Below are 24,437 nucleotides of genomic sequence, written 5' to 3' on the forward strand. Positions count from 1 at the left end.
CCTATGTTGATCTTCTGAGGCACAGAACTGTAGGATAAATGTGTGTTGTTTAAGCCACTGAGTGGGAATTTGTTACTAAAGCAACAGAAAACTAATATTTTACAAAATATTTTAAAAATAACCATTAACACTTATGGAGGCAATAATGCACATACATCTTAGCACTCACTGTATATTGACTTTTCAACTCCTCAAATGCTAGCGTGGATTTATTTTATACTCTTTCTAATATTTTATTCTTATAATTATTTGGTATCTAATTATAACAAATCCTATTGATGTAATTCAAGGTTTATAAATTGGTTGATCTCACAAGACAACACACTAAAATTCCCATCTTAACTGAAGAAAATATTTAGTTCTCCAACTTCATCTACTGTGTTAGTTATAAAATGTAAAGAAAACTCAGATGTCCACGTTCCAAAAGCAATGTTCTTGTTCACTTAAGGAACTCATCTCCATATAACTTTTATTTACAACATAAAAAAGTTATGTATCCATCATTGTCATCAATGACAACAGAATTAATTTATAATGCAACTACTTTACAGCACACATTACAAAGATGTGTTCCCTATATGTAAAATTTATGTAAGGCAGCTATTGAATCCTCTTTCTTCCTACTTAAATCTAACTGCATTGGCCAGGTCAGCAAACCAAAACTAAGCTGTTAAAAATGTTATGAACAAATGGATTCAGAGCAGGAATTTAAAGTTTAAATGAGATTACTTTTATTGTTTATCTTTTTTTAATAGTCTTAGTTTATTAGTCTAAAATTTGCTTGAAGAATACATCTAAATATTTTCTAAAATGCAAGATTAAAAAGTATTTTATTCTCATTTTTGATCATTTATATTAATTGAAACACAAAGAATTAATTCCTGGTGTGTGTGTGTGTGCGCGCGCGTGTGTGTCTACAATGAGGTGGCTTTTGTCATGAAAACTGTCTATAATACCAAGAAAATTGACACTTGCATTCTAGAAAAATGTTTTATGAAGTACAAATGGTACCACAATGGAAACTTTAAAATGCATGTATGTTATGTTCAACTAAGCGTTACATTCTATTTTAAATATATACATAAAAAATCCATGTTCCTAAAAAAGAATTAGAATATTAGCTATAATTCCCTTTAAACAGTCAAACTACATTTTCCTCACTCAAGCACAAGGAAACATGCTTATATAGCTGTAATTTATGGACTTTTACTTTAAAAAGGTTTGTATTTCTTTGGCTGGTGAACCCACATATTCCCTAAGTTACCATCTCCAGAGGTATACAGACAAAAGGGTGTCATCTGAAGACACGATAAATAGAGTTTATTGACTTGCAGTAGGATGAATGAGAAAGGTCTGCTTTAGCTGAGAGGAAAAGAAGTACCTCAACAACTTTCCGAATTTGAAGTAGGAAAGGAACTCAGCTTTCAATTAATCTCTCTAGAAAATCTAAATTATGCAATGACCACTTATTATCTATCCAAATTTTTAACATGCTAGGAGTAAGTTTTTTTTTGTCACTCCCTCCACCCTAGATATTCTACAGTCTTTGCATAGAGTAAGTCCTCATTAAATGCTTGAACAAATGAATGAGGCTCTAAAGCACTTAATTCTGTGCTTAGAAAATTATGAAATAGGTAACCCTTCTCCTTACCGCAATCTGCAATACCATTTATTCTGGATCCCATGACTTCATTTCCATATCTGTCAACACACCAGCACTGTCCAACACTGCCATGACATTGTGTTGGCTTGTAGTAACCATCTTCATCACACAGGGGGATATACTGTCCTGTTGAAACAACACACAGGCATACAAACACACACATGTAGTTTATGAATAAGCTGTTCTCCTTTCTGAGAAGCACCCATTATGCATTAATGCACTAAAGACTTACACATATGGAGTGTCCACTATATTCCAGGATAGATACCAGTGATGCCTTAGAAGAAATCAGGGAAGTCTTTTGTGTCATGGAGCTGGCCATTGCCACAGTGAACTGCTTATAGTTCATGGATTCATTTCCTTTGTAAAGCAAAGTACTATCTTACTAGTTCTCACTGTGCAAAGGGTAGTGTTTCAGAGGCACAATACAGAATTAAAATCTGATTAGTGCCATGCTTATATTAAATCACCCAGACCACTTAGCATGGCAGAAGACCTGTCACCATCTGCCTTCATCGCTGCCAACTTTCTACTTTCATTTCCCCAAATGTTCATTCCTATATTCCAAGTTCTTTCCAAATCAAGCTATGTGTTTTTCCCAAATTCAATGCTGTTTTGTCTCTTTACACATTATGTCGACTAGAATCTCTCTCCTCTCTCTTCTACTTTAAGATTTGACGTAAATGTGACCCACAATTTAAAGTCTTCTTCAAAATGAAAGATTCCTGATTACTTCTTCCATTCTCTGTGTGTGTGTGTTTGTGTGTGTGTGTGTGTGTGTGTGTTGACTGTCCTTGCATACTTTCACCACTACATTGTGATATCGTCTATGGTTAGAAATATTTAGGTTCTCTTCATTTTCATTGTTGTGTGAACAACATCTCAAGTCCATGGTCGAGTGGGAACACAGTCTATTGGGAATAGTAGAACAGATAGATGAATATTTTTTATTTATTTATTATTTATTTAATTTTACTCTATGTTTTTTTTCTTTTTTTATTATTATTATACTTTAAGTTTTAGGGTACATGTGCACAATGTGCAGGTTAGTTACATATGTATACATGTGCCATGCTGGTGTGCTGCACCCATTAACTCGTCATTTAGCATTAGGTATATCTCCTAATGCTATCCCTCCCCCCTCCCCCCACCCCACAACAGTCCCCAGAGTGTGATGTTCCCCTTCTTGTGTCCATGTGTTCTCATTGTTCAATTCCCACCTATGACTGAGAACATGCGGTGTTTGGTTTTTTGTCCTTGTGATAGTTTACTGAGAATGATGATTTCCAATTTCATCCATGTCCCTACAAAGGACATGAACTCATCATTTTTTATGGCTGCATAGTATTCCATGGTGTATATGTGCCACATTTTCTTAATCCAGTCTATCATTGTTGGACATTTGGGTTGGTTCCAAGTCTTTGCTATTGTAAATAGTGCCACAATAAACATATGTGTGCATGTGTCTTTATAGCAGCATGATTTATAGTCCTTTGGGTAGATACCCAGTAATGGGATGGCCGGGTCAAATGGTATTTCTAGTTCTAGATCCCTGAGGAATCGCCACACTGACTTCCACAATGGTTGAACTAGTTTACAGTCCCAGCAACAGTGTAAATGTGTTCCTATTTCTCCACATCCTCTCCAGCACCTGTTGTTTCCTGACTTTTTAATGATTCCCATTCTAAACGGTGTGAGATGGTATCTCACTGTGGTTTTGGTTTGCATTTCTCTGATGGCCAGTGATGGTGAGCATTTATTTATTTATTTATTTATTTTTTGAGACAGAGTCTCACTCCATCACTCAGGCTGGAGTGCAGTGGGGCAATCTGGGCTCACTACAACCTCTGCCTCCCAGGTTCAAGTGATTCTCCTACCTCAGCCTCCTGAGTGGCTGAGATTACAGGCATGCACCACCACACCAAGGTAATTTTTGTGTTTTTAGTAGAGATGGGGTTTCACCATGTTGTCAAGACTGATCTCAAACTCCTGACTTCAAGTCATCCATCCACCTCAACCTCCCAGAATGCTGGGATTACAAGCATGAGCCGTCATCCCCGACTAGAGACTTATTTTTATATCTATAAAATGTAACATACTCTATGGCACAATGCTCATGATAAACCCTTAATTAGTAATTTAAAAGTGAAGTCGTGTTTTTAAATAAGTACTCCAACACCAGAATATAAGTTCCAGGAGATAAGAATATTTTCTTTTATTTTCTGACTTTTTTCTTTTTTCTGTGACCAGAAGCATAACAGTTATTTGGTGAAATTTAAAAAATAAATAAATAAATGGATAAAAGACAAAACTTAGTCTTGTAACCATATAACATCATAACTTCACTATCTCAAAAAGTTTGAAATTTGTTATATGTAGATTAACTTAGTTTAAAAAACTATAATTTATTCAAAATAGCTGAACTGCTAATCTTTCAATTAGATAGACAGAATATCATTAACTTCAGAATGCTTTCTATGGATTAAAGGCCAGAAAAAAATAAGGAAAAAATTCAATGTTGTCACATCTACAGCTTTTACAACTACCATTTGAATTTGACATAAACATGTTATGATGTATAGTTAGTGTGACCATAATTGATACTTTATGCCAGTAAAGTTGGTTGATGTCTGAAGTTTTAGCATAATTCTTAAGAATATTCTCTTTTCCTTTCAAAGACTGAATCTCCAAATCAGGACATGGGGCATCATACTCCTATATAACAAGTGATCAATTTCAGACACGTACTAATACCCCACCCAAATTAGAAGAAATGCTTAAAGACTTTAGTGTTCTCTATAATAATTTTCATTTATATTATGAAAGAATAATGAAGGTAACTCTTCCCAAATGGGAACTAAGTATTTTTTTATACCTTCAAATAATCAAAACCTGTATTCTAATAGATTTTTGCTACTAATAGAATTTAAGTAGAAAATATTTTTAAGTTGAATTTCAATGGCTTTCTTTATGGTACATGGCTAAACTTTGATTTGCCAAGACAAATCTATATAAGAACTTATTATTATTATTATTATTATTATTATTATTATTATTATTATTTCTGAGATGGAGTCTCGCTCTGTTACCCAGGCTGGTGTATGGTGGTGCCATCTCGGCTCACTGCAACATCTTCCTCCCCGGTTCAAGCAATTCTCCTGCCTCAGGCACCAGAGTAGCTGTGATTACAGGCACACACCACCACGCGAGGCTAATTTTTGTATTTTCAGTAGAGGTGGGGTTTTGCCATATTGGCCAGGGTGGTCTCGAACTCCTGACCTCAGGTGATCTGCCTACCTTGGCCTCCTAAAGTGTTGGGATTACAGGCGTGAGCCACTGTACCCAGCCAGAATGTATTATTTTCATTTGTGAGCTGTGGTATCTCCTGCATCTTGTAACAGGGTCAAAAGAAACATGACACATTGTAGCATTTATCATCAGTAATTTTCACACCTAAAAATGTTTTATTACAAAACATTAAACTTTTAATTTTGTACAATGGGCACTGAAACAAAGATTTGCAAGTAATGTGAAAAATCCTCTTATTTAAATGTAATATATTGTAATTACAAAGATAGTAAGTCAAAATATAAAACAGATTAATCAGATCCAGAGACATTAGAGTTATGTGCCATTAAATACACGAGTGTGTTAATATACGTGAAAAGAAATATTGCATGTGTGCTGTCATGCTTTGAATTCTAAAATAGAAAAAGAACAGTGGCAAAACTGGTGACAACCAAATAAAGTCTGAAGCTTACTTAATAGGATTATAGCAATGCTAATTTCTTAGATATTTACAAATGTTTCATCGTTATTTGGCACATGCAAGACGTTATATTTAGTGGAAGCTGGGTGAAGAATGTTTGGAAACTATGTACCTTTGTCACTGTTTTTATAAATGTAAAACTATTCCAAAAATAGTTTATTTAAAAATTGTAAGTTTATAAGAATAAACCACTCATATGTAACAGTTTAATAATCTGTTTATATCCAAACATTCAAATATTTCAAGGCTTTGAATAAAATCTGAAATATCTATCTACTTATACATTTACTTATTAAAAGAAGGGTAGTAAAAAACACTAATGAAAAATACCAACAAGTCTATTCAAATTTCCCTGAGGTACTCAGAGCACTTTTCACCCAATTTATAAAACTACATGCTTTAAATAGCACATATACATATATATATATATATTTGCCATCAATTCTTAAATCTTCACCATAGAATTTGAACTGAATTTTCTGCTGATGTTTTAACTTTAGCATTGCTTAAATCTCTCTTTTTACTTAATAACTTTCAAAATGAACATTATATTAGGGTAATAAAACAGACATAATATCTTTCAATAGGTAAGGTAATAAAAGTAAGTTTAATGGCTTTCAAAAAGTTCATAAATTTTGTTGCTGAAATTTAGTGCAGTCTATCTTTGTTGGATTAATATTGATTTTATGTTGCTGTTTCCCTGGGGTTATTTATGTAAGCAATAAAGCCTTCAGAAGAATGATCTATTACTCACCTAGGAGCTTCTTTACCCCTTGCCGCTTCTGAATATTGCTGAGCTCAGTCTGGCAAGGTGGGTCTGCAACGACATTAAAAATGTTACTTCAAGGATTCTAGTTAAACAAAGAAAGTGTAATTTCTATGTTATCAAACTTCACTTAGTCTTTTTGTGCCTTTGGAAGACATGTATTACATATTAATTGGTTTACTTATAAAGATACATTCATATAGGTACATACATGTGTCTATCATCTATCTATCTATCTATCTATCTATCTATCTATCTATCTACTATCTATCTATAGAGACAGAGAGAGCACTCATACTACTTTCCTAATTGTCAATATATCACCTTGGTTTTCCTCAGAATTCCTGGATTGGATTTTTTAAAAGTATAAAAGATAACTTATATGATGAAAAATACTTCTTATCATTTACTTTTAAAAGGTCAATCAAGTCAGAAATGTAAATTCAACTAATTGACTGCTGCTGAAGCAATTAACTGATTATGTTTTCCCCTCATTTAAAAGTTTCTGTGATATAGACAAGTAACTTTGTGTTACAAAAGTAATCTAGGAAAAAGTTAATGCTTCTTTCCAGTTATGTTAAAGACCTTATTATAAATTTTAATATTGTATAATGTTAAGAGATATTAGTCTTTTTAGTTTCAGCCATATATGCAATTTAGGAACAGGATATAATATAAAATTATTTCTGATAAGCCGTTATTTTAAAAATAAGCTGAAAACATTTAAACCAATCTGGAAATAGTCTTGGCCTATTTTCAAACTCAACCACTTGAAGGAGGACGTTCACAGAGAAATGTAAAATTCTGAATAGTCACAATATAGTTTGCCTTATATTATTACTCTTATATTTACTGTTGCCCTTCATATCTGTGAGTTCTGCATTTATAGATTCAACCAACCGCTAATTGAAAATTTTCAAAAAATAAAAATCTAGGGATGATTTAAAGTATATAACAGGATATGCATACGTTATATGTCAATATTTTGCCATTTTATAGAAGGCATTTGAGTGACTTGATTTTGGTGTTCACAAGTGGTCCTGAGATCGATCCCCCTCGGATACTAAGAGATAACTGTATGTAATTATATACACATATAATATGTAATATATACAGTCTTATCTGCAAGCAGTTTAGTGCATTTTATGTTCATATTCTAAAAGCTTGCTGTTAATGCTTGCTATATAAAAGTGGCATTAGAAAATAGTAAAACTGCAAAATAATATACTATATCTTATTGTCCTGTGGTACAACTTTTTAGGAAAAAGGCAAAGTATATTAATTTAAATGTTTTTAAAATTTTATAATACATTGAATTCAAAATATTCAATTATTAAATTTCATGTAACAAAGTGGAATAAAGAATGAGATAGGTGCTTAACATATACTTTGTAGTTTAATATGTGAACTTAATCTTGCAGAATCTAAAAAAAAATTCACCTTATAGAATCTATAATGTAAAGAAAGAGAATCATTCCAAGATGGCCAAACAGGAACAGCTCCAGTCTATAGCTCCTAGTATGAGCGACGCAGAAGACAGGTGATTTCTGCATTTCCAACTGAGGTACTGGGTTCATCTCATTGGGACTGGTCAGAAAGTGGGTGCAGCCCACAGAGTATGAGCCGAAGCAGGGCGGGACATCGCCTCACCTGGGAAATGCAATGGGTTGGGGAATTCCCTTTCCTAGCCAAGGGAAGCCGTGATAGACGGTACCTGGAAAATTGGGACACTCCTGCCCTGATACTGCACTTTTCCAATGGTCTTTCTTAGCAAACGGCACACCAGGAGATTATATCCTGCACGTGGTTTGGTGGGTCCCACGCCCATGGAGCTTTGCTCACTGCTAGCACAGCAGTCGGAGATCCAACTGTGAGGCATCAGCGAGACTGGGGGAGGGGCGTCCACCTTTGCTTAGGCTTGACTAGGTAAACAAAGCAGCCGGGAAGCTCGATCTGGGTGGAGCCCACAGCAGCTCAAGGAGGCCTCCCTGCCTCTGTAGACTCCACCTCTGAGGGCAGGGCATACCTGAACAAAAGGCAACAGAAACTTCTGCAGACTTAAACGTCCCTGTCTGACAGCTTTGAAGAGAGCAGTGGTTCTCCCACCCCGGAGTTTGAGATCTGAGAACAAACAGACTGCCTCCTCAAGTGGGTCCCTGGCACCCGAGTAGCCTAACTGGGAGACACCTCCCAATAGGGGCTGACTGACACCTCATACAGCTGAGTGCCCCTCTGAGACGAAGCTTCCAGAGGAAGTATCAGGCAGCAACATTTGCTGTTCTGCAATATTTACTGTTCTGCAGTCTCCACTGGTGATACCCAGGCAAACAGGGTCTGGAGTGGACCTCCAGAAAACTCCAACAGACCTGCAGCTGAGGGTCCTGACTGTTAGAAGGAAATGCAACAATCAGAGAGGAATAGCAGTAACATGGACAAAAAGGACATCCACACCAAGACCCCATCTGTAGGTCACCATCATCAAAGACCAAAGGTAGATAAAACCAGAAAGATGGGGAGAAACCAGAGCAGAAAAGCTGAAAATTCTAAAAACCAGAGCGCCTATTCTCCTCCAAAGGAACGCAGCTCCTCACCAGCAACGGAACAAAGCTGGATGGAGAATGACTTTGACGAGTTGACAGAAGTAGGCTTCAGAAGATCAGTAATAAGAAACTTTTCCAAGATAAGGGAGGATGTTCAAACCCATTGCAAGGCAGCTAAAAACTTTGATAAAAGATAAGACAAATGGCTAACAGGAATAAACAGCATAGGGAAGACCTTAAGTGACCTGATGGAGCTGAAAACCATGGCATGAGAACTATGTGATGCGTGCATAAGCTTCAGTAGCTGATTCAATCAAGTGGAAGAAAGGGTATCAGTGATTGAAGATCAAATGAATGAAATGAAGCGAGAAGACAAGTTTAGAGAAAAAAAAAAGTAAAAATAAACGAACAAAGCCTCCAAGAAATATGGGACTATGCGAAGAGACCAAATCTACATTTGATTGGTGTACCTGAAAGTGATGGGGAGAATGGAACCAAGTTGGAAAACACTCTGCAGGATATTAACCAGGATAACTTCCCCAATCTAGCAAGGTAGGCCAACATTCAAATTCAGGATATACAGAGAACACCACAAAGACACTCCTCAAGAAGAGCAACCCCAAGACACATAATTTTCATATTCACCAAGGTTGAAATGAAGGAAAAAATGTTAAGGGCAGCCAGAGAGAAAGGTCGGGTTACCCACAAAGGGAAGCCCATCAGACTAACAGTGGATCTCTCAGCAGAAACTCTATGAGCCAGAAGACAGTGGGGGCCAATATTCAATATTCTTAAAGAAAAGAATTTTCAACCCAGTATTTCATATCCAGCCAAACTAAATTTCATAAGTGAAGGAGAAATAAAATCCTTTACAGACAAGCACATGCTGAGGGATTTTCTCACCACCAGGCCTGCCTTACAAGAGCTCCTGAAGGAAGCACTAAACATGGAGAGGAACAACCAGTAACAGCCACTGCAAAAACATGCCAAATTGTAAAGACCATTGACACTAGGAAGAAACTGCATCAACTAATAGGCAAAATAAGCAGCTAACGTCATAATGACAGGATCAAATTCACACATAACAATGTTAACCTTAAATGTAAATGGGCTAAATGCCCCAGTTAAAAGACACAGACTGGCAAGTTGGATAAAGAGTCAAGACCCATCAGTGTGCTGTATTCAGGAGACACATCTCATGTGCAGAGACACACATAGGCTCAAAATAAAGGGATGGAGGAAGATCTACTAAACAAATGTAAAACAAAAGAAGCAGGGGTTGCAATCCTAGTCTCTGATAAAACAGACTTTAAACCAACAAAGATCAAAAGACAAAAAGAAGGCCATTACATAATGGTAAAGGCATCAATTCAACAAGAAGAGCTAACTATCCTAAATATATATGCACCCAATACAGGAGCACCCAGATTCATAAAGCAAGTCCTTAGAGACCTACAAAGAGACTTAGACTCCCACACAATAATAATGGGAGACTTTAACACCCCACTGTCAACATTAGACAGATCAATGACACAGAAAGTTAACAAGGATATCCAGGCCTTGAAGTCAGCTCTGCACCAAGCAGACCTAATAGACATCTACAGAACTCTCCACCCCAAATCAACAGAATATACATTCTTCTCAGAAGCACATCACACTTATTCCAAAACTGACCACATAGTTGGAAGTAAAGCACTCCTCAGCCACCAAATGTAAAAGAACAGAGATCATAACAAACTGTCTCTCAGACCACAGTGCAATCAAATTAGAACTCAGGATTAAGAAACTCACTCAAAACCACTCAACTATATGGAAACTGAACAACCTGCTCCTGAATGACTACTGGGTACATAACGAAATGAAGGCAGAAATAAAGATGTTCTTTGAAACCAATGAGAACAAAGACACAACATACCAGAACCTCTGGGACACATTTAAAGCAGTGTGGAGAGGGAAATTTATAGCACTAAATGCCCACAAGAGAAAGCAGGAAAGATCTAAAATTGACACCCTAACATCACAATTAAAAGAACTAGAGAGGCAAGAGCAAACACATTCAAAAGCTAGCAGAAGGCAAGAAACAACTAAGATCAGAGAAGAACTGAAGGAGATAAAGACACAAAATCCCTTCAAAAAATCAATGAATACAGGAGCTGGTTTTTTGAAAGGATCAACAAAATTGATAGACTGATAGCAAGACTAATAAAGAAGAAAAGAGAGAAGAATCAAATAGATGCAATAAAAAATGATAAAGGAGATATCACCACCGATCCCACAGAAATACAAACTACCATCAGAGAACACTATAAACACCTCTACACAAATAAACTAGAAAATCTAGAAGAAATGCATAACTTCCTGGACACATACACCCTACCTAGACTAAACCAGGAAGAAGTTGAATTCCTGAATAGACTAATGACAGGCTCCGAAATTGAGGCAATAATTAAGAGCCTACCAACCAAAAAAAGTCCAGGACCAGATGGATTCACAGCCAAATTCTACCAGATGTACAAAGAGGAGCTGGTACCATTACTTCTGAAACTATTCCAATCAATTGAAAAAGAGTGAATCCTCCCTAACTCATTTTATGAGGTCAACATCATCCTGATACCAAAGCCTGGCAGAGACACAGCAAAAAAAGAGAATTTCAGGCCAACATCGCTGATGAACATCGATGCAAAAATCCTCAGTAATATACTGGCAAACCAAATCCAGCAGCACATCAAGTTGGCTTCATCCCTGGTATGCACGTCTGGTTCAACCTATGCAAATCAATGAACGTAATCCATCACAAAAAGAGAACCAATGACAAAACCACATGATTATCTCAATAGTTGCAGAAAAGGCCTTTGACAAAAGTCAACAGCCCTTCATGCTAAAAACTCTCAATAAACTAGCTATTGATGGGACATATCTCAAAATAATAAGAGCTATTTATGACAAACCCACAGCCAATATCATACTGAATGGCCAAAAACTGGAAGAATTCCCTTTGAAAACTGGCACAAGACAGGGATGCCTTCTCTCACTACTCCTATTCAATACAGTGTTGGAAGTGCTGGCCAGGGCAATCAGGCAGGAGAAGGAAATAAAGGATATTCAATTAGGAAAAGAGGAAGTCAAATTGTCCTTGTTTGCAGATGACATGATTGTATATTTAGAAAATCCCATTGTCTCAGCCCAAAATCCCCTTAAGCTGATAAGCAACTTCAGCAAAGTCTCAGGATACAAAATCAATGTGCAAAAATCACAAGCATTCTTATACACCAATAACAGACAAACAGAGAGCCAAATCATGAGTGAACTCCCATTCATAATTGCTTCAAAGAGAATAAAATACCTAGGAATCCAACTTATAAGAAATGTGAAGGACCTCTTCAAGGAGAACTACAAACCACTGCTCAATGAAATAAAAGAGGATACAAACAAATGGAAGTACATTCCATGCTCATGGATAGGAAGAATCAATATCATGAAAATGGCCATACTGCCCAAGGTAATTTATAGATTCAATGCCATCTCCTTCAAGCTACCAATGACTTTCTTCACAGAATTGGAAAAAACTACTTTAAAGTTCATATGGAATCAAAAAAGAGCCTGCATTGCCAAGACAATCCTAAGCCAAAAGAACAAAGCTGGAGGCATCATGCTACCTGACTTCAAACTATACTACAAGGCTACAGTAACCAAAACAGCATGGTACTGGTACCAAAACAGAGATATAGACCAGTGGAACAGAACAGAGCCCTCAGAAATAGTACCACACATCTACAACCATCTGCTCTTTGACAAACCTGACAAAAACAAGAAATGGGGAAAGGATTCCCTTTTTAATGAATGGTGCTGGGAAAACTGGCTAGCCATACGTACAAAGCTGAAACTGGATCCCTTCCTTACGTCTTTTACAAAAATTAATTCAAGATGGATTAAAGACTTAAATGTTAGACCTAAAACGATAAAAACCCTAGAAGAAAACCTAGGCAATACCATTCAGGACATAGGCATGGGCAAGGACTTCATGTCTAAAACACCAAAAGCAATGGCAACAAAAGCCAAAATAGACAAATGGGATCTAATTAAACTAAAGAGCTTCACAGCAAAAGAAACTACCTTCGGAGTGAACAGGCAACCTACAGAATGGGAGAAAATTTTTGCAATCTACTCATCTGACAAAGGGCTAATATCCAGAATCTACAAAGAACTCAAACAAATTTACAAGAAAAAAACAAAGAACCCCATCGAAAAGTGGGTAAAGGATATGAACAGACACTTCTCAAAAGAAGACATTTATGCAGCCAACAGACACATGAAAAAATGCTCATCATCACTGGCCATCAGAGAAATGCAAATCAAAACCACAATGAGATACCATCTCACACCAGTTAGAATGGTGATCATTAAAAAGTCAGGAAACAACAGGTGCTGGAGAGGATGTGGAGAAATAGGAATGCTTTTACACTGTTGGTGGGACTGTAAACTAGTTCAACCATTGTGGAAGACAGTATGGTGATTCCTAAAAGACATAGAACTAGAAATACCATTTGACCCAGCCATCCCATTACTGGGTATATACCCAAAGGATTATAAATCATGCTGCTATAAAGACACATGCACATGTATGTTTATTGCAGCACTATTCACAATAGCAAAGACTTGGAACCAACCCAAATGTCCATCAATATAGACTGGATTAAGAAAATGTGGCACATATACACCATGGAATACTAGGCAGCCATAAAAAAGGATGAGTTCATGTCCTTTGTAGGGACATGGATGAAGGTGGAAACCATCATTCTCAGCAAACTATCACAAGAACAAAAAACCAAACACCACATGTTCTCACTCATAGGTGGGAATTGAACAATGAGAACACTTGGACACAGGGTTGGGAACTCCACACACCAGGTCCTGTGGTGCGGTGGGGGGAGCGGGGAGGGATAGCATTAGGAGAAATACCTAATGTAAACAACGAGTTTATGGGTGCAGCACACCAACATGGCACATGTATAATATGTATACATATGTATACATATGTAACAAACCTGCACGTTGTGCACATGTACCCTAGAACTTAAAGTATGATAAAAAATAAAATAAAATAAAAATAAAAAAATAAAATGTAAAGGAAACCTGTTTGAAAATCTTGTATAATTACTATATTGCTCTATTTCATTTTGAAATTGATCCAATTGATCCCTTTGTTATTCCTGATAATCTTCTGAGTCTCTTATATTAAAGAATTAGGAATCATATTGCATAGTTTTTTATACAGACATTTAAAATTTTATAGCTCTCCAAATATGACATTTGAGAACTAAGAGGAAAGAGTCCAGCTGAAGTTTCAATATTATATTGAAAACAGTTCTTCTAGTTGCAATTGGCTAGTTATTGTAAAGCAGAAATAGGATTTCTAATGTTTAGCTGAACACCCTCGTGCATTTGAGTCTAAACCTGAAAATCCACGTACATTTGATCGGAATTTTGATTAGTAACCTCAGAGAATATGCCTGCCTACCAGCGTTACAAGCTCTGTGTAAAAGAACATTTTAGAATTTCAAGAAAATCATGACTGAGTGGATTGTTCAAGTACATATAATATTTGCTTTTAAACTATTTTCTTATTATTTATTAGCCAGCTCTGTAAGTCTAGCCTTTAGGTATTCTTAGAGCACTTAACTGAGACTTCATCTGTCATTTAAACTCACTTGCAAAGAACTGATCTAGAAAAAGAATAGTAACCTAACTAATTGCATTAAAGTTTGGACAGAATCAGACTATTAGGTCTACACATGGTAAGGACTAATAGGTCAGCTTAGGGTAGAGACATGGATTCATCTCATAAGATGTATTCCCCCAATGTGTTTGCTACCAACGAGTGTTTTAAGTTTATGCTAAATTCTTATTTTATGTGCTTAAAAACTGTATGAGAATCACGAATTAATAAAATATAAAATTTAATCAGAATTTTTTATTAACTGTTCTAAACCAGTAGGGAAAAGAAGAATGAAAAAAAAAAATAGAAGTTAAATTTCCAGATGTTGTTTGTTTTGAATATAAAATTGTTGATGGTTCTGCATTCTGAATTTAAAAACCCAAACCCCTACATTGGAGTCATTATATTAGGAATTGGTAATTTTCAATACAACAGTAACAATGCATTTTTATTTACCCATGAAATTTTGAACTAAAGAAAGAAAATGTAATTGGGATAAATAAATGTAAAATACATATATGTTTCCAACAGTTACTACAATACAAAGTATGTTTTCTATGCTTGAAAGAAGTCATTTCTAAGAAATACTTGTTTTTAGCTGTCAAATATATATGGATAATATAGAGTCAAAACTGAAAAGAAAGTGGGCATTATGGAGGTTTGTGAATCAATCTCTAAGTTGGCAGCATATGGCTGCACAGGCTGTGTACTGCACAACTCCAACAGGGTACATACCATCTACCTGAATTGCACTATCAATGGTGCCCTGAAGTTTTACAACAAGGTAGCCCTCTAGCAGTTTTTTAAGTAAGCCAGTGCCCTTAATCACTTTTCTTCTCAATACGTTATTGGTCACGTAGCCTCTCATAGAATGGTTATACTTTTAAAACTTTATTAGATTCATTTCATTCATAGAAATTTCAAATATTCACAATTCCAAATCCTCCATATTTATTTGATTTAATAGGAAAATCATATATTTTAAAAAGAATGAATTAATCCCCCATGCACTACACTGACATCTCTTCCTGTTTATTAAATGTATGCATAACCTCCAATAATGTCATTAATTTTCATTTCATTCCTGAGAAAAAACCCTGCATAAACTAGTTATTGGAAAAGGACTTGTTGATGTTATTCGTACTGAATAAGGCTATCCAATAAGTTGCACTGATGATTCTATGGCATTTTATATATAATTACTTTGTTATTTCTGAAAGTAGAATTACAAATATTTGAAGACAGAAATCAAGGAGTTTCATTTCAAATACCAGTTTATTCATGTACTGATTTCATAATGTGAAGTTGTTGAATATGAATAAACTTCAGTCCTTAGCCATAAAATGGGAATATTTATACTTTCACAGGGCTATTTCAGTAATAATTTTATGTACACAAAAGACTAGGTGGAGCTGAATAAATGTTAGTTTTCTTTATCATTCCTTTATCTTACACAACAGCGTTTTCAATAGAATAGCAACTAATAAATGATTAGCTTTTTAGATTAAGTAAAAGTAGACATACTTTTATGAAAGCACATTCTTAACACGTAAGGTAGCTAAAATCCCAAATCGATATTCCTCCTACTCACTTTTCCAGGATTACTTAGAATAAAGAATTCTACAAATTACAACCATGTTCATTTTGTATTGCTTAATTGTCATGATTTTAGAAAATTAGCCATAGAAACAAATTTGTTTCTCAATTAAAATTAAAACATTTTTTTCCCTTGGAAAACTACAAATATTTCACTTGCTTGAAATTGTACATTCCTTTTGTTGCTGTTGTTGTTGAGGTAGGGTCTCACTCTGGTACTCTGTTGCCCAGGCTGGAGTGTAGAGGTGCCATCTCAGCTCACTGCAACCTCCAACCTCCTTCTCCTGCCTCAGATCCCCAAGTAGCTAGGACTACAGGCATGTGCCACCAATCCTGGCTAATTTTTGTGTTTTTTGTAGAGACAGGATCTCACCACATTGCCCACGCTGCTCGGACTCCTGAGCTTAAGCAATCCACCCGCCTTGGCCTCCCAAAGTGCCAGGATTACAGGCATGAGCAACTGTGCCCAGCTGAAATTTATAAACTCATTTATTAAACTTTCAAAATTAACTTTAATTTTATAATGTGAAAGTTACTTTTTAGAAAAACATCATTATTTTCCAGTTGTTTTTCCACACTATGCAACTGTAGTCTTCATGGCAGTTTTAAGTAAGCCTAGATTAAATAACCTCTCATTCCATCCTATTTTTGAGAGCGAGAGCTCTCTATATAGCAGCTATATATAGAGTAGTTATATGTGTGTATATATATATATATACACACACACACACACACACACATATATATTTATAGCTACAGCAAACAAGAATTTCAGGAAAATATTCTTTTATAAGCTGGAATATTTGAAAAAATCAGCATATAAATTAATGGTGATTTTTTAACAAAATTACTTATTGAACTAAAAGAATACATAAAAACAAAGTTGTATCGTATCACTAGCATGCCTTCTCAGTTACCCTGAGAACTTTTGTAACTTCTAGCAATTAAAGTAATGAAATGTTGGCTAAGAGTTTAGCCAAACCCTTCTAAGCATTAGAGAAATTGTATAAGCTCTTTTACTAGCTTAGGTACCATTTATTAAACTATTTCTGCTATGCATTAAATGATCTCAGAGAGTAAATCTTCATATGGCTATACAAAAATTAACACTTTGGGAGAATGCTACAATTTAAATGAAACATAGATAACATAAAATTTTGCTATGGGGACCTTTAATCAATCCTGCAAATATTGCTACAAAACCTAAGAATATTCTAAGATAAAGTATTTATCTATTTCTGTAGACAAAGCATTCAGAGTTATTCAGAATATTTTAAATGTTTGTGTATAGACACCAAAAATATGCTACCATAACACCAAAAAATAAAAATAAAAAATTAAAATAACGTTTGTCATCATAAGAAAAGAGTACATGACTACGTGTATTTTTCTGGCAGTTTAGCTGGATTTACTTCTTTTTATTATTTAAATTATTTAAATGTACACTTGTCATTAATACTAGGATGTAAGTTTTTAGGAGTATTTAACTTGAAAGCACATATGTAATGTAGCCAACAATGTGTGTTTGTGTGTGTAATAAATATTTTAATACAGTAAATGTATTTTTTAAACTTTGTTTAGAGTGGTTTATAAATAGTTAAGTTACTGTACTCAATTAAAGCTTCTGTTGACTCACCACTAATCAATTTATGCATATTCATTTCATCCCTAATTACTGAACTATTACTAAATATGGAAAAGTTATTGAGATAATAAACTACCCCATATAATGTGCTGGTTTTCCTTATCGAAGGCTGGTAATCATTGATATTGTAAAGTATCTTGTTCTTTCTCTTAGTTCTCAAGAATTTAAAAAAGCATTGACAATAGCAGGCTTTACCACATTAATTACCAGGGTATTTTCCTAAATTAACATCAACATTACACTTACCATTGTTTCTTTAGTTTCTCAAAACTTTATTATAATGTGAGTTTCTTGTTTTTTCCCCTATACATATTTAATATAAATTATCAATTGATTCCATAAGCCTGATTCCAATTTTACATTATGTTTACATTTCCTAATACAGAAAGATGCATAAAGAATTGGTGTCATTCCAACTTTTCACTTACCTCACCTCCTCCTTAGTATTAAGACACTTTTTCTGCTAGTGAATTTTATAAAAGGTAAGCTATTTTGAAAAGTTTGAAAGACTAAATCATTTTAAAATCACATGAGTAAAAATAACTTTATGGTGAATGCTCTGGTTCATTCAACTCATTTAATAAGATCACAAAATAGAACATTAAAACTCCACAGTATAGTGATAAAAAATCCATTTATTTTACATTGTGGGCAAAGCAGATAGCAAATTAATTTTAATGATTACTTTCCATATCTAAGTTCTTAATATCTCTGTGTGCTTCTTGGTGGTTCATAATGGAAACTGTAATGTACTGGCATTAATACAAAATATTAATTACTATTTTTCATCCTATTTAGCATATGTTGTATCTCTGGCAGAGTTATTTGTTCAACATGCTTCTTATTTGCTCTTTTATTAGACACTTGAATTACAAAAACATACACAAAATGAATGAGCATAGTGTACTGTTTTATTTTCTTAAAAAGTAAGTAAAATTTGACATGCAGGTCAACTATTTGCATCTGTAAGGATCTCATCTTTTACCTTGCTGTCTCTGGAAGCAGTAGCACCACTCATTATTAGATATTAAACTGTCCTTGTATGTGTCACAAGAATTGAAGAATGCCTTGGTACACTGTTCATTCTTATCAAGGTAAATGCTTCTGAGCTCTGACTGGTCCAATAGCAGGTCATAGTTTGTATCAAGTCTGTTAAACATCCAGCCAAGTGAGTCCTTGCAAATTGGCAAGATGCTGGTATCAAATCCTAAAGGCAAAAAAAGAAAATGATTAGTTAAATATGAAAGACACGATTAGCAGAAAGCAAAATAAGTCAACATAGCAGGTAGCTAGTGTAGGACATCTAATGAATAGTTAGAGAAGTAGAGCATTAAATTCATCATGAGTAGTTTGTTTCAAATTGAAGTGGATATAGTAGTATCTACATTTCAGGATAGTTGTGAGAATTAATTAACCAGAAAGCATTTGGTACTAATTAGTCATTCATTCAATGGCAGTTACTATTATAATTACATATTATTTATATTACTTTACTGATCAAATGTCTTTGAATAAATAGTACATCATGATAAATGTCTCATTAGATATATGTAAATACTATTTTAAAATATCCTATGAACAAAAAATAAAATTTATATTTATTCACAGCACTGAAAATATGATCTTAAAAGCAGACTTTACACAAAATAAGTAATAACTTTAATAATTCCCTATATCTTGGTAGGATTATGGTGACTGTGCTATTTCACATAAACCTATTGACCAGAGAAAGAATAATCATCACGTAATTTACACAGCCACTTGGTCTCCTGCTTCCCTCACGGAAATTTTACAAATGCAAATGTGTTATTATGAGAGGCCAGATGGTGCACTGTATAGAGCAGGTATAGAGAGATGACGGAACTGGGTTTGTATTCAAGCTACACACTACTCCACATGGGTTACCCCTGGTAAGCTGCAGACCTCACGAACCTCCGTTTCCTAAATAGCATCAGATGCAATGTCAGTGTTTTGAACTATTTTAAAAATTTGCTTTCAACAATTCTTATTTTGAGGGATTCAGTGAGCTCTCATATGTATGTTGCTTATCTAGTTGTTGTTTAATTTTCTCTTTTCTACTCATTACAAGTGAAAGTAAACTAATAACTCAGTTATTTGCATGGAAAAGAGGATGTATTGGAGACATGGGGACTTATGAAAACGGTATCAAAATGATGTAATCTTCAACAACAGGGTTTGAAGAGTAGTTTAAACATTTCTGAGTGCAATTCTCTCAGATTTTGTAGCGAATTTTATGTTCTAGTAATACAAAATCTATTTTGATAGTTTTTTTTCTTGTTATACTTTGAGTTATAAAAATAATAGAAATAAAAATGTAGACACTTAGGATTAAAAATTAAATAGGAGATTTGGGGGCTTGAAAAATTTACAATTTCATAAACTTTTGGGAATTTATTAATTTTCAGAAGATATTTAATGCTTATATCTGTGAATCACCATATTAGAAAATGGGAATACAAAGGTAAAAGAGGTATTTCTGGCATTTTCATAAAAGTATAAAGAATTTCAGTGTTTTTGTTGTTGTTGTTTAAATTCTCTTGTAAAATTGTTTATTGAATCAAAACAGAGTTATCTCACTCAAACAAACAGTAAACATGAATTCCTTATTTCCTATTTTCTGTGCAAGTGCTCACCTTGGTTCTGGAAATGTAAGGTTAAAAATGTAGATTAGGTCCCTATTACCTTGAAGCAAAATTTTAAAATAGTATATTTTGAGATATTGATTTAAACTATTCTAATTACCAGAAGTTGCCAAATGCCCAGGGGTTACATGAATAAAGCAACATTGGTGTGAGATTTCTGGTGTGCCCTTGATCCAAAGTATAAAAGGGTCTGCATAGAGAAACGGCCATATCATTCCAAAATGAATATCTGTTATCTACCTTATGGCTGGCAGGAAAAGAACACTGGGGAAAGAGAGTTGGGTACAGCCAAACAGATGAAAGACAAAAACTTCTCTGGGATTCAACCAATTCTGAAAGCTCAGACTCAGTTTGGAGGATGCAGAAGTAGATGAGATATGTACTACAGGGTTCTGTAAGTTGAAGGAACTTCCCAGAGAAACTGAGCAGAATACCAGGAGCTAGGAATTCGCCAATTAGGGTTTTCTGTCTGGAGACTATATGCAACATTCTAACTAGAATGTCTAGAGATGAAACATACAATAAATGAAACGAAATATGTGCTGGATGGTATTAAAAGCACATTGGACACTTCAGAAGAAAAAAAAAATCCTTGAAACTGAAGACATATGAAAAACCTTATCCAAAATAAAGCACATAGGAGAAAGAATATGAAAAAGAAAAACCAACCATGAGTCTTATTGAACTGTGGGACTATGTCACTTGCCTTAACATATCAGCAATTGAGGTCTCAGAAGAATACTCGAAGTGTGGGGTTCAGAAAATTATATGAATAAATAATTACTTACATCTTTTTGAATTTGATAACAATTACAAATGCAGATACACAAAGTACAATTAACATCAAGTAGCAGAAAGAAAGAAAACCAAACTAAAGCATACCATAAACAAATTGGTGAAAGCCAGCATCAAAAAGAAAAAAAAAAAACTTTAAAAGTAGCCAGACAAATACTGAAACAGGAGAAATTCTGCACAGAGGAACAGAGATGAGAATGGCAGCAAGCTTCTCCTCAGAGGCTATGAAGCCCAGAAGAGAATGGAAAATTTCTAAAGTACTCAAACAAAGAAAAAGCCATACCTAGCAAAATTATCTTTCAAAAATTAAGCTAAAAGAAAGACCTTCTAAAAACAATGTAAAGCTGAAAGATTTCAAGAGTTACAACTCTTGAAATATAATAATGTAATAATGACAGAGAATGTAATAATACCATGACAGAGAATGTAATAATACCAGACGGAAATCTGGATCTACATATAGAAATGAAGAGGGCCAGAAATGCTACATATGTAGGTAAACATAGAAAACTTTTTTCCTTTCATTTTAAGCACTTTAAAAGCTAATGAATTGTTTAGAGCAAAAACCATAACAAAGTACTGTGGAGTGTACAACATAGGTAGAATTAAAATGTATGAAACTAATAGCACAAAATGTGAGTGCTGGGGTAGGGAGGGTAGTGTACTCTGGTAAGTTTCTTACAGCATATGTAAAGTGTTACAGTATTATTTGAAGGTACATTGTGATAAGTTAATGATATATACTATAAACCCTAGAGCAAACACCAAAAAGTAAAATGTAGTTAATTAACTATGTTAGTTTGATATTGCTGCTGTAACAGATGACCACTAAATTTAATATCTTAAGTAACATCAATTCATTATTTCATAATTCTGTAAGCTGAAAGTCCAACAGAGATCTCAAAACACTAAAATCAAGGTATCTGCAGTTCCTTTCTTGGGGCCATAGCAAATAATCTGTTTCTTTTTTCAGTGGGGTTGCTGGCAAGATTTACTTACTTGAAGTTATAGTATTGGGGCCCTTGATGGTTTGGGGTCCTTGATGGCTACCAGTGGAGGACAATTTCCACCTAGCCACCATCCATATTTCTAGGCTTGTGGTCACTTTCCTCATCTTCAAAGCCATTTCTTTGACTTCCTTTTCCATCTCATTTCTTTTTCAATACAGGGGAGAAAAGATATCCACTTTTTTTTTATACTTTAAGTTCTAGGGTACATGTGCACAACGTGCAGGTTTGTTACATATGTATACATGTACCATGTTGGTGTGCTGCACCCATTAACTCGTCATTTACATTGGGTATATCGCCTAATGCTTTCCCTCCCCCCTCTCCCCACCCCACAACAGGCCCTGGTGTGTGATGTTCCCCTTCCTGTGTCCAAGTGTTCTCATTGTTCAGTTCCCACCTATGAGTGAGAACATGTGGTGTTTGGTTTTTTGTTCTTGTGATAGTTTGCTGAGAATGATGGTTTCCACCTTCATCCATGTCCCTACAAAGGACATGAACTCATCCTTTTTTATGGCTGCCTAGTATTCCATGGCGTATATGTGCCACATTTTCTTAATCCAGTCTATATTGATGGACATTTGGGTTGGTTCCAAGTCTTTGCTATTGTGAATAGTGCTGCAATAAACATACATGTGCATGTGTCTTTATAGCAGCATGATTTATAATCCTTTGGGTATATACCCAGTAATGGGATGGCTGGGTCAAATGGTATTTCTAGTTCTATGTCTTTTAGGAATCACCATACTGTCTTCCACAATGGTTGAACTAGTTTACAGTCCCACCAACAGTGTAAAAGCATTCCTATTTCTCCACATCCTCTCCAGCACCTGTTGTTTCCTGACTTTTTAATGATCACCATTCTAACTGGTGTGAGATGGTATCTCATTGTGGTTTTGATTTGCATTTCTCTGATGGCCAGTGATGATGAGCATTTTTTCATGTGTCTGTTGGCTGCATAAATGTCTTCTTTTGAGAAGTGTCTGTTCATATCCTTTACCCACTTTTCGATGGGGTTCTTTGTTTTTTTCTTGTAAATTTGTTTGAGTTCTTTGTAGATTCTGGATATTAGCCCTTTGTCAGATGAGTAGATTGCAAAAATTTTCTCCCATTCTGTAGGTTGCCTGTTCACTCCGAAGGTAGTTTCTTTTGCTGTGAAGCTCTTTAGTTTAATTAGATCCCATTTGTCTATTTTGGCTTTTGTTGCCATTGCTTTTGGTGTTTTAGACATGAAGTCCTTGCCCATGCCTATGTCCTGAATGGTATTGCCTAGGTTTTCTTCTAGGGTTTTTATCGTTTTAGGTCTAACATTTAAGTCTTTAATCCATCTTGAATTAATTTTTGTAAAAGACGTAAGGAAGGGATCCAGTTTCAGCTTTGTACATATGGCTAGCCAGTTTTCCCAGCACCATTTATTAAAAAGGGAATCTTTCCCCATTTCTTGTTTTTGTCAGGTTTGTCAAAGATCAGATGGTTGTAGATGTGTGGTATTATTTCTGAGGGCTCTGTTCTGTTCCATTGGTCTATGTCTCTGTTTTGGTACCAGTACCATGCTGTTTTGGTTACTGTAGCCTTGTAGTATAGTATGAAGTCAGGTAGCGTGATGCCTCCAGCTTTGTTCTTTTGGCTTAGGATTGTTTTGGCAATGTGGGCTCTTTTTTGGTTCCATATGAACTTTAAAGTAGTTTTTTCCAATTCTGTGAAGAAAGTCATTGGTAGCTTGATGGGGATGGTATTGAATCTATAAATTACCTTGGGCAGTATGCCCATTTTTATGATATTGATTCTTCCTATCTATGAGCATGGAATATTCTTCCATTTGCTTGTATCCTCTTTTATTTTGTTGAGCTGTGGTTTGCTGTTCTCCTTGAAGAGGTCCTTCACATCCCTTTTAAGTTGGATTCCTAGGTATTTTATTCTCTTTGAAGCAATTATGAATGGGAGTTCACTCATGATTTGGCTCTCTGTTTGCCTGTTATTGGTGTATAAGAATGCTTGTGGTTTTTGCACATTGATTTTGTATCCTGATACTTTGCTGAAGTTGCTTATCAGCTTAAGGGGATTTTGGGCTGAGATGATAGGGTTTTCTAAATATACAATCATGTCATCTGCAAACAGGGACAATTTGACTTCCTCTTTTCCTAATTGAATACCCTTTATTTCTTTCTCCTGCCTGATTGCCCTGGCCTGAAATTCCAACACTATGTTGAATAGGAGTGGTGAGAGAGAGCATCCCTGTCTTGTGCCAGTTTTCAAAGGGAATGCTTCCAGTTTATG

General features: G+C 35.1%; 1 protein-coding gene across 4 annotated transcripts in view; it reads right to left on the minus strand.

The window, feature by feature from the left end:
* SPOCK3 (SPARC (osteonectin), cwcv and kazal like domains proteoglycan 3) overlaps positions 1-24,437 on the minus strand; it is a 510,259-nt gene that overhangs the window by 10,641 nt on the left and 475,181 nt on the right. For all 4 annotated transcript variants that reach the window (XM_054683476.2, XM_054683477.2, XM_001151431.5 and 1 more), the window contains 3 exons: positions 18,681-18,902; positions 6,187-6,249; positions 1,652-1,789 (listed from right to left, as the gene is read on the minus strand). In XM_054683476.2, coding sequence (XP_054539451.1) covers positions 1,652-1,789; positions 6,187-6,249; positions 18,681-18,902 — 423 coding nt within the window. The remainder of the gene's footprint in view (positions 1-1,651; positions 1,790-6,186; positions 6,250-18,680; positions 18,903-24,437) is intronic.

Source organism: Pan troglodytes, chromosome 3, assembly GCF_028858775.2.
Source record: "Pan troglodytes isolate AG18354 chromosome 3, NHGRI_mPanTro3-v2.0_pri, whole genome shotgun sequence".
Classification (NCBI taxonomy): domain Eukaryota; kingdom Metazoa; phylum Chordata; class Mammalia; order Primates; family Hominidae; genus Pan; species Pan troglodytes.